Raw genomic sequence first — 12,324 nt, forward strand, 5'->3', positions numbered from 1 at the left:
AACAAAACTTTAAGAACTGGCAAATATAATGATGAGAAAATAAATCAGTAAGAGCCAATTAGTGATCACTATATGATTTTGACCAAATCAAGTAGAGCGGGTCAGGTAGGATAGAGAAGGACCAATGTAAATAAGAAAATTAAAATCATTTCATAGAGTTTAATAAAATGCCTATTCTCATTTATATATATTTATATATATTTTCACTCTGGATTCTAAAGTATATTACATTAAATTTCATTTTATAGTTGGATCTCATTATGGTAATAATCATGTCTCACCTGTCATTAATAAAACTTTTAAAGCAATTCTGTGTTAATATATTTTGGAGATTACGTGGAATAGATAAGGTTTCCATATGTAAATTTTCCCTCACACTTTATATAAGCACTGTGGTTTATAAAGTTATTCATGATGATTTACTATAGGCAGTCAATATTCCAACACCAATCCAACCATTATTACACCTTCCCTCCACCACTGTCTCAAATTTTTCCAACCCTGCCCCCATAGCAGGTCCTCAATAATTTATTTTATATTGCTTGTTATCAATAATTTGCTAACAGCATGATCAAAAAATGTTTCATTAGAAGAAAATTAGTGAAAATTGTTGTATCTCACTATGCAATCGTTAAATCCTTGTATAGAGAGTTCCATGTTCATCCTTGACACTGCATGGTCCCAATATTTCAGGGCCCTCCTACACTCCCCTTTGACCCTCCACCAGTATCTCAGGAAGTAAGCCTGGGCCCCAAGCACTTTGGGGCGTGGCCTCTAGTTTAAAAAACAAACATCCAAGTATAATAGAAGTAAAGACTGGGAGGATTGATTCACTGTTGGAAGCTTGCCACAAGTAGAGCGGGTCAGGTAGGATAGAGAAGGAAGGAGCTCTATGGCAATGATAGTTGGAAATGATCACTTTGGACAAGAACTACATGCTGAAAGTAGGTAGAGATATACATGATAACATGTCGATGCCTGTATTGCAAATCATAATGCCCAGAAGGAAAGAGAGAAAGAGAGAGAACAGAAATAAGAAAAGTGCTTGCCATAGAAACAGGCTGGGGTGGAGGTGGGGAATGGGGGCGGTGGCTGGAGGGAAACTACAGACACTGATGGTGGGAAATTCACACCATAAAGAAATGGGCACTGGAGCATCCTATGACTGAAATCCACATGAACAACTTTATAACTTTGTATTTTACAGTGATTCAATTAAAAAAAAATTTTTTAATCTTTTTAACTCAAACTACAAGACCAGGAGTAGAAAATGTACTTGGAAGTAATGTCCAAGCTACTAAAGAATAAACAGAAATTATTCCATTAAAGAAAAAAGAGCATTTGAAGAGACTATTTAAAGTAGTTGGAACAGAATGCACAAAGTTTAACAGGACAAAGGAAAGATGGCAAGTCCCCAGAACCAAGAGAAGTGCAGCATGGAGAACCAGAGGCAGAAGCAGCCTGGCGGGATAAGCGGGAGCTATTCCTACAGGGTTCTGCTGACCACAGTAAAGAGCAGGGACACCAAACTGAGAGCCCTGGACGTGATGTGTGACATGACACTCAGGAGTCGGATGCCAACGTAGAGAAGGGACGGGAGCCACACAGACCAGAGAGGAGAAGGAAAGGGAGGCTGAAATGAATGAAGTCTGACAAAATAATCCTTTATACTGGTATCAGAAATGAAGTCAGAAGCCAGAGGGGGGAGGGAGGGAGAGCTCAGTGGGCTGAGTGTATGCCTAGGCTCAATCTCCAACACCACATGGTCCCCAATGCCCTGAGAAATGCCCAGAGTAACTCCTGAGTAGTTCCTGAGCACTGCCAGGTGTGGTCCAAAAATAAAACGAAAGGATCCAAGTCAGGAAGTCTGGATCCAGGCATGCAGAGCTTAGCGAAATTATACACACTCATCTCTTCTTGACCTGTTGTGACAGCACCTCTGTACCCCCTGTAGGGGTCCACTCATGGCCTTATAACTTTAACCACTCACTACCTCTTCCATGCTACTGCCTCTGACTTGCCGGTTGCACCAGACCATAGCATGGAGCGTGGAGGGTCTGTCCAGCTGGAGATGTTGATTTTCGGATCTCCCCAGAGGCACTATCTCCCCCCAAGGACCACACAAGCACAGGCACAACCTGGGGGAGAGAAGTTGAGGGCCTGAGAGCAGAAAATCCAGAAAGATTCATTAGAAGGAATGGTGTGGAAAGATGGTAGGAACCCACAATGGGGTAGGAAGGGTGGGGAGAAAAACACATGACCCACCGCACTATGGCAGAAATCAGCATACTACTGGCTCTCCTCTGCTAGTAACCTAACCACTCACTCATTCACCCAGTTAGAAAAAAAATTACCAAGCACTGACTTTAAGTCAGGCACCATACTCAGTACAGAAAATGAAATAGTTAACTAGAGAGCACATTTATCTCTTTTTGCAAAATCAGGGCATCTGTGGTCCCAAAAGAGAATGTCCCCTACTTAAAGTATTTAACTCCTTGTCAACACACCCAAACAAATCACTTTAATTCCAGTTTTCAATGTGACCCGAGCGAGTTGCCTATTATAAATTAGAAACCCCTGGCAAGAAAGAACAGAGACCAGAAGTTCTCCTTGAAGGGAAATCTGATCTTGATGCCACATTTTTTTAAATCAATTACATTTGCTAACTCATGCTAAATTAACCACAGAACAAAGGCTCTAATTCTGCATACTCCTGATTCCTTAACCACTTTGAGCCTTTGAAGATGAATTCATAAAGACAGGCTTAATTTGTCTGACTAAAAAGCTGGGAATAAGTATTCAGCATATCAATATAATTACAGCAACATTAATTTTCAAATTACATACATCAGTGACAGTAATTAAAAATAACACATACCTAATATCCACTTTTTTAAGAGTATTGTGGGGAGAGGCATGGCTGAGATGCCAAAGGAGGCTGCCTGAGAGGATGGTGCCAGCTGAGCTGCACAGGAATTGCTCCTCCCCTATTCTGCCCACTAGCGAGGGGCACAAGGGGTTGTCTTGCTCTTTCTTTGAATGAGAGAGCAAGGCACATGGAGGAGAGGACGCTGCAGAATGAGGGTGCTCACAGCTGAAGGAGCAAGGTTCCATCCCTGGCCATTCAATATTTCAAGCTTCCCTTCCAAGCCTTTGCTCGGGGTTCCGATCCTTTCACCCAGTGCCCAGCTGTGCTGCAACACTGCCTGTGGCTCCTGAAAGGCTGGCGCTGAGGAATTAATGACAAGGCTAGCTAGAAGAGATGTTGAAGACAACAGAAACACAGTTGGCCTTGAACCATATGGCTCTGACCTTGCACAGGGGCTGTACCACTCTGGGTTTCAGTGCCATGTTTGTGGTGTCAACCAGTCATGGATGAGAGCTGGGTGAACTTGTGAATTCAGACCCAAAATGCACAGAGGACCAACTCCATCAACTACATGGATTCTATTGTTCAGAGGTAGGTGCCCTCTCTGGGGGTCTAGAATGCTCCAGGGTCAACAGTTGGCACATGAGGGATACAGAGGATGTTGGCAACACAAGGGGAAGTAGAGGCAGGGCTACAGAAATAGCCTCCAGGTAACTTTATGGCACAATATATTTCCTGTTAAATTTCATCTAACTTATCTAACTTAAGAGTAACAAAATAAAAGACAAAATGTTCATTCGCTATATTTGTTCTTTTGGGATCCTGACCATAAAAAAACTCATTGTAAACTATTATGTTTCTTTCCAATATAGTATTAATCTGACATTTTTCCTTTATCTTCTCAAGAGGATCTAGAAATATACAAGCAACAAACATTGTACGTGGGTAACATGGGATTATAGGTCAATTATACCCTGGCGTGGGGACTGTCTCACCCAGCAGTGTTTGGGGATGACCCCTAGCTCAGGGATCATCCTGGCAGTGCCAGGGAGAGCAACTGTAGTGCTAGGAATCAAATGAGGTATTGCTGCAGGCAAGGCAAGCATTTTAACCCCTGCACCTCTCCCATACCACCCCAATTTTTTTTTTCAAAGTAGCCTTATAGGAAACATCACCACATAAAGTCATGAGATGAAAACAAGTCCAAAAGCAAACTGCCTGCTGCCCCAACAGTGAGTGAGGCCTGGGAGCTATCAACACTGGGGGGTTTTAGTGGCAGATCCAAATGGTTTGCCATTTACAGGCAGTACTTCAGCTCTCTATGGTTCCAAGGATTAAAGGAAAGAGTGAACCCATGATGGCCCCACCAGGTTTCCCAGGGAGGAAAAAAAATAGCACATGCACCGAGCACTGCAAACAACTCAGGAGAGGTCTGGCTGTACCTTTCAACATCCAATGGTAGCCGGTTAATTTTAGCAAAAACAAAGGCTCTCGAACAGATGGCTTTAGTCTGAAGCTAGCAGCAGAACACCTGGTGGGGACCATTTGATACAACTTACCAAAATAAAAAGCCTCATAAATTCTGGATATGGGATAAATAATTTTCTACCAGCGGCAGTGTGCTTAAAAGTTGTGTATTTCCATCTGCATTTCTCAATGCATGGGTGGGCTGCTTTCCTCTCTGGTCACTCTATGACATGTGACAAGGGCTTGGTCCTCAATATTTGGTCAAAAACCAACAAACAAATATCAGAGATCGGAGAGAAAACACTGGAGTTAAGGTGCTTGCCTTGCACCTGGCTGATTCCAGTTCATTCCCACAGGCCCCCAGAGTGGGGTCAGGAGTAAACATAGAGAAAGAGGTAAGCCCTGAGCACTGGCAGATACGGCCTGAAAACAAACAAAAACAAAATGAATAGAAAGAAGATAGGGCAGTCAGTCCCTAAGTGATTTCTGGCACTGAACTGCCCCCTCTCCCCCATCCCAGAGCATTGTTCTGCTTTTTCCCCTGGGAAAGCTCGTCCTGAGATAGAACCAGCAGGCACTTCCTCCAACTACGGTCAAAGTTTCCCAAAGTGGTCCAGTTTCCTGATGGAGTCATTACTCTTCCAAAAGTCTGATGCTAACATACTTTGACAATCATACCAATTAGAGAAAGCTTTTTGTCAATTGTGGTCCTTAGCCGGATGGTTAATAGAGTATGCTTTTTATCTTTAACATAAAGAAACCTTTTTTTAATTATGTTGTCAGATGTAATTATAGAAAACGGGGGACAAATGAGATTATGGGATCTATCCTGAGGGGCAACTTAACACAACGAAGCTCTGTGTTCTATTCCAGCAAATAAGGTCAGCTGGAGAGGTGGTTTCTCCTCTCGTTTTAATGAACTGTATTGAGTTTTCAAACACGTCTCTATAAAAGCTACAATTACTCAGTGAAATCTGCTTATCGTAAGTGAAAATCTCAACATTTAAAACATGTTCTAGTCTCATCCTAGTATATTTAAATATGAAATATTACAAACGTACAAAACAGAAAACCATCCTCACAATTTAACAGATATTAATATGTTGCCATAATTCTTTCCAAATGTTCTTTATTTTCTCAAAAATATAAAACTTTATAAATAGAGCTAAATTGTGCTATAATTCCATAATATTCCTCATCCTTTTATTCACAAACTAGTTCATGTGACTTTGGTTCACATTCCTGTGTCTGAATTTATATTCACTTATACACATGTATTTAAAATTCAGGTTTTAACTTCACGCAAATATTTACATGCTATATTATGTAACTTTGTTCTACTTTTCCTACACACTTTAAGACTTACTAACCTTCACCTATATACATGCAGTTACACGTGATTCATTCTGTTTTGAATACTAAGTAGTAATCCACTGATGCAGGATTAAACTCACTTAATTTATCTTTCCCCTTAATGCACTTCTATTTTTTCTCTTCCTCAAATCTCCATTCTATTGAATATTTTTGGACATGCATCCTATCCTTGTAAATACCCTTACCAACCCACTTGCTGATATCAGATGTCTGAAGTTAGTCACGTTGATGAGAATAATCTAGTATCTCCTTGTGAGTTTAATTTGCATTTCCCTGATTTAAAAACAGATCATATTTTATGTTTATTGGCTTTTGGTTTATTCTTGGAGCTCTCTTGCAAGTCTTTGCCATTTTTCTAAGAGGTTTTTTTCTGTTTCCTTATTTGTAGCATTACAACTTAAAAAAATATTTTAGATAACATTCATTTGTCATTTTTTGTGTTAAATTTTATGTTGCAGAGATCTGTAACCCATTATTATTCTTAATTCCAGTTTTTGCTTTATTGTAAATGGAAGAAAATCACCTTAGCCACTGTACCATCTCTCTGGCCCCCACATATTTATATATATATATTCCAGATATATAACAGTGTTGTTTCTGTAAATGGCATTTTTTAAATTGTCTTTGGCATATTGACCACATGAACCATCTGGATATTTTGATCACTCGTTTCGATACTTGTGTTACTTCTTTACCAAGAGAACAATCCAAAATAATTCAAATAAGCCAAAACTCAAACTGGGTAGAATTTCCTCACAAAACTATTCCTATCCACATTATACAACTCATCTTTTCATTCTCATTCCTGCCACTCCTTTCTCTACACACTAATGTGTCTTCCTACTATCTTCCTACTATACCTCAGCATCTCCCAAATTTACCCACCTACACAGATTATGTTTCTAAAATAACACTAAATATACTGTGTTCCTGCCCATATTTCAAGAGCTCTCCAAATGAATGCAGCAATCCTGTCAGAGAACTAAATCACGCTCCTCCACCCCCACCCCTCCAACCTGACAAGTCTCTCTACACCCTAATCCCTCAGCCTGCAAACACATTAGGTGACATGGCAAAGGGGAATAAAGGCTCTGGCAGGAATTCAGGTTGCCAAATAGTGGATCTTTAAATAAAGGAGATTAGCCTGGATGATCCCGTAAACCCACTACAATCACAAGGACCCACAGAAGAGGTCTAGAAGACCAGGAGGTATGATTACAGAAGTTAGAACAGTACCAGACAATGGACTGTGAACACATAGGAGAGAGGCCATAAGCCAAGAAAGGCAGGCCATCCTCATAAGCTAGAAAAGGGTGAGGAAAAGACCTAACGCCTCCATAAAGAGACACAGACCTGGCCAACATCTCAGCCCAGTGGGACCTATCGGACTTGAACCTATAGTAAGATACTACTGCCAATAAGACAACAAATATGGGTAGTCTAAAGCACTAGCAGGATTTTTTTTCCTGGTTTTTATTTTTATTTTTTTGCTAATTTATTACAAGAGCACTAGGAAACTGGGCTGGAGCAATAGCACAGTGGGTAGGGCATTTGCCTTACACGCGGCTGACCCGGGTTCGATTCCCAGCATCCCATATGGTCCTCTGAGCACCGCCAGGAGTAATTCCTGAGTGCAGAGCCAGGAGCAACCCCTGTGCATCGCCGGATGTGACCCAAAAAGAAAAAAAAAACACTAGGAAACTAATACCAGTAATATATTTGAGAGATGTTTGAAATCAGGGTAAGAAGTTCCATTTTTGCCCAAGATATAGTCTTTAAAAACAGCTTATAAGGAACTATGCATTGATAAATGAAACAAGGGAGATTTAATATGCTGGAACACATGAACAAAATCACTTGTTTACTTCCCATTTCACTATCAATCTTGGCACAATTTCTTCTCTCAGTGGAAGAACCCAGAAGACACTCATGGTAACCCAAACTTCTTGATTGAAATTCTATTTTTCAAAACTTTTACTCAAATATTCATCAGACATTAAAAAATCCTGGTTCCTTAAGTAAAAATAAATATGTAGTAGCATAAAGATTACTGCTTTTGAACGTCAAAGGAAACTTCAGAATGCCATTTACTAGGATTATGATTCTCCAGTGTGCAAAAGCGGGTATGAACCTTCATAGCCACTCAGGATCTCTATGACAACCAAAGCAATCCCACATACACTTCTAGATACTTCTAGATGCCCTCAGCCCGGTCAAGACCCACCCACATGGTGTTAATTAACAATGAATCTTCTTAGGGTGACTTGCCTGGCCTGTCCCAATAAAACTCACTAATTGTCTTGTATACTCTCAAGCAGAATCAGGAATATTACAGCCAATTTAATTTATAAATAAATATAATGAAGTGGTTTTAAAAATAAAACCACAGATAATGGAAATAAACTAGAAATGTCCACTGAGTTGGTAAATAAAATAGTTGTCCAACTTATTTTTCAAACTAGAAGAAATATCTACAAATTTGTCATGGGCAGGTATGAGGTTGGGGCCACACTTGGCAATGCACAGGAATTACTCCTGTCTCTGCACTCAAAGATCACTCTTAAAGTGGTTAAATTAGGGATGACCATGTAGGATGGCGGGGATCAAACCCTAGTTAGTCTTACTAACTGTACTCTCTCTGTAGCTCCTAAATCTGTCATTTAAATCTCACTTCCAAAAGCAGTACTTACACCAAAAAATAATCAGAGCCCTAAACCATTTTGTTTTGTTTATTTGGGGGCCACACCCAACAGTGTTCATGACTAACTCATGGCTCTGCACTCAGGGATCACTCCTGGTGGGGCTTGGGGGGACCACGTGCAGTGCTGCGGATCAAACCTCAGATGGCCACGTAGAATGCAAGCACCCTACCCAGTGTATTGTCTCCCCATCCCCTAAAGTGTATGAAGAGTCCCCAAGAATTCCCATGATTTTCTGGAGCTGTGACTGGGGCTGGGCTAGTTCAACACCTGCAAAGCACCTCCCACTTTATTTTTCACCATACCAATGATTAAAAACTAAACAGAGTTGAGTACTTCTTGCTATCTCAAATCTTAAATATGTATATTTTAGATAAAGTCCATGCTGCGGGTCTACAATTATGGTCATTATCTTGCTGAGAAACAAATTAATTTCAAAAAACAGCTGTTAGGGGTCTCGCCACATGCCATGATTCATTGGCTCAAAATCAACCTGTAACGCTAATAACACAGAAAGTGCAGATTCTACCAATGATTCAGGCTATGCTCTTAAAAAAAAAAACCTAAAATAATTCCTAAGCTAAACAGGAAAGAACCAAGAAACAAATAAAGTTTCCTCTGTTGGCACAAACTTACAGCCTAAAAGTACTTCAACTTAGAAACCTCTGCTCCAGTCCCAAAGACTTCCTCTAAACATCTTTACTTGAATTTACCAGATACAATTCACTGAAAAGAAAGAAGAAGAAAAAGTATGGATCAGGCTGGAGAGCCAGCTTAAGGGTTAAGGCACTTGCCTTGCATGCAGCTAACCCGGACCCTCTGGTCCCCAGAGCAGCTCCCTTACTTAGGAGTAAGCCCTGAGCAGTCCTGGCTGTGGCCCCAAAGATTCCCAAATTTCTTTTACAAAGAAAATAATAATTTTTGGGGGTCACCACCCGGCAATGCACAGGGGTCACTCCTGGCTCATGCACTCAGAAATTACCCCTGGCGGTGCTCAGGGGACCATATGGGATGCTGGGATTCGAACCTGGGTCAGCTGTGTGCAAGGCAAATGCCCTACCCGCTGTGCTATCACTCCAGCCCCTAAAAAGAAAAAATTTTAAGTGAAAAGAACTAAGAAAAGCACAGCAGAAGAGAAGAGGGGTGGGTGCGAAACAAGACAAGGAGAGGGACTTACTGGACAAAAGTAAGTGTTTTCCACGATGTGATGAGCCACCACGGTGTTCTCAGCCGAGAGAGACATGATAAAGAGCAAAGCGTCCCGGGCCTGCTGGCCGACAGTCCCCTCTCGGTGAATGAAGGGAATCAGAAGGGAAAAGATGAGGAAGTTGGCTGCCCCTTGGTCCTCGCTAGTGTGGAAGAAGAGTTCCAGAATGGATGGATCTTTGGCAAGGATGGAACAGAGCTGGTTGAGCAAGACAACCAGCTTCCCCTCCACATTGGGGGTGGTGGTCCCAGAGCAAGAGCTCAGCAACATCATCAGGGGCTTCAGAATAGGCTTGTGGTGTAACAGAGGCTGATGGGACTGGGTGACCAGCATCTCATACATCTTCAGCTGCTCGATTTTAGTCTCATCAGTAAACTCCCGCCTCAGGCTCCAAAGGAAGAGTTTCTCCATGATGTTCTCAGAGACCACAAACTCCAGAATCGGCCCCATGGCAGCATCCTTGGCTTGCTCTTCAATAAGCAGGAAGAGCATGTGCTCGACGTAATTCTGCACAGCACTGGCCTCATCGGGAGGGATGGAGCCGTGTTTAGCCTGGGTGTTCTTCAAGGGGTCATGCTTCTCTAAGATTTTCACAACCTGGAACCAAACCAAACACGGGTCATCCAACCGATGCTTATCATCCTTACTAAGACACAACACCACAGCTTGTACCAGATCACCATGGGAGAAGCTGGACCATGGGAGATAAATGTGAGTGTCATGTGTGTGCCTCATAAGAATAAAACAGAGGGGCTAGCCTAAAGAAAGATTCAGGTGCTGCTTATTTGTGATCATTATGCATTTTGACTGCCAGAAAGTCAAAGGTCATGGTATAAAGCTATCTGCATTCCTGGGTCTGTAATTCTGAAGACTGTTGAGCAAAATGAAGAACAGTGATATATTAGATAAAAGTCAATTCATACCAGTGTATAGTTAGATACATAACTATCAACTGTGTCAGAAACATGTGCAACAGATTAAAATAAATATGTAAAAATAGTTTTCACTTTTGTATTCAAAGTGATGACAGGTTCTTAATTTTTCCCCTACATTATCAAGGACATAATAGTGCTTTTTCATTTTAAAATACATTGCATAAGCAAAAATCTTCATGGTCTCCTACAAATAGTTGATTGGATGCTCAGTTCAGCTCACAACCCCTGAAAGAATAATCCTCCTCCCTCTCTGCATGGACAGGTATCACGTCCACCAACCAAGGAGGAAGGAAGAGCAGGAACCGAGGAGAATGAGACACTCACTGAGCAGAAACACCTCAAATTGACGGCAGATGTTGAAACCAGGGGAGGGAGGGAGTGTGAGCCCTGTTTCTTTAAAATGGGGGGGAATAAACTGAGTTAACCAATTACAGAATAAAGCCCTTAAGTAGAGTTTCGGTTCAGGTGATGAGAAGGTTTAAAAATAGTGGTGATAGCTCCACAGTGTTGTGGATGTAGTTAATGCTGCTGAGTTAGAGTCTTAAAAATGTTTAAAATGACACACTCTGCTACATATATTTTACCACCAAAGGAAACTATTTGACAGTAAAAAATAAATCTCATATTAAGTCAGGAGAGTCCTGGGGTCCTTCCCAGAGCACTGTTGGCATCTGAATACTTCCTATCTCCATTGTTCATCTATACTACACTGATACCTAGAAATTCTATTTTAGAACTCTGCTTCAATTTAACTATATGACTTGGAATTTTTATAACAATCATAAACTTACTTTCTTTCAGATGCATGTTAAGGGTACACTTCACAGTAATCAAACACTGAATCAATGGCTTTCTCTTTTTTCCTTTCGGTCTTTCTGAACGCCCTGCTACAGATTCAGACTCCCACAGCCTGTACATTCCTTGCTCGTTCTACCAGCACCGCTGCACTTTTTCTATTTAGGTTACAGGGTTTTTGCAAGTCACTGGGGAAGCTGGCAAAGATACAATGCTATGTCAGCATGCATGAGAAATGAGAAAAATTTGTTTCTGAAGGAAAAGGCTACGTTTTTGTCCTGTCAGAAGCAAGGCAAAGAAATCTTTTAAGACCCAAAAAGTACAGCCGTATAGAATTAATAAATTTCCACAGAACCTGAGATATCTATTGGCTCTGTCACAAAATTAAGAATGTTGTCATATGGGATGGGGGGGAATCACCCCAATACCCTTGAGCTGGCATTTTCAAGAGGAAGTTTTTCTGTGAGCAACTGCCCAGGAGACACAGAGCTTGAGGACTGGTGATCCCAGGAAATACACTCAACATCCCCTCTCTTTCACTACAGGCCAGACTCCAAAGTAGACCCCACTCCAGAGTCCAAAAAGCATACAGAACTCCTGGCTGGTTGACAACCCCTTGGCAGAAACTGTGGGTCTTGCCCTGACCTTGATCTCAGAGTGAGCACAGTACCACACTTGTCCAAAAGGGGGCTCCATGTCAATGCAGCGTGTTCCTTAGTCCAAAAGCTCTAACTTAAAGACTCCACTCTAGAAAGAACAAATTAGCTACAGGCTTTATCAGTTCTGTAATTCCAAAGTCCACATACTGAGTTTACTTATGAGAGCTATTTTTGCAGTGAGACCCTGGGGCAGAAATGTAATTATACTCATGTGTGCTCTGACTAAAATTTGGGGCTGTGTCCTATATATTCACTGACAGTGGTATGGAATTTGTTCACCCTTTCTGGAAACAAGGGGCAATGTGTAAGAGAAAATCTG

The 12,324-nt window shown here is 41.3% G+C and overlaps 1 protein-coding gene across 1 annotated transcript in view; it reads right to left on the reverse strand.

Moving 5' to 3' along the window:
- FHIP1A (FHF complex subunit HOOK interacting protein 1A) overlaps positions 1 to 12,324 on the reverse strand; it is a 224,674-nt gene that overhangs the window by 62,309 nt on the left and 150,041 nt on the right. The window contains exon 4 of the mRNA XM_055144688.1: positions 9,587 to 10,213. Coding sequence (XP_055000663.1) covers positions 9,587 to 10,213 — 627 coding nt within the window. The remainder of the gene's footprint in view (positions 1 to 9,586; positions 10,214 to 12,324) is intronic.

The sequence above is a fragment of the Sorex araneus genome, chromosome 7 (assembly GCF_027595985.1).
Source record: "Sorex araneus isolate mSorAra2 chromosome 7, mSorAra2.pri, whole genome shotgun sequence".
NCBI lineage: Eukaryota > Metazoa > Chordata > Mammalia > Eulipotyphla > Soricidae > Sorex > Sorex araneus.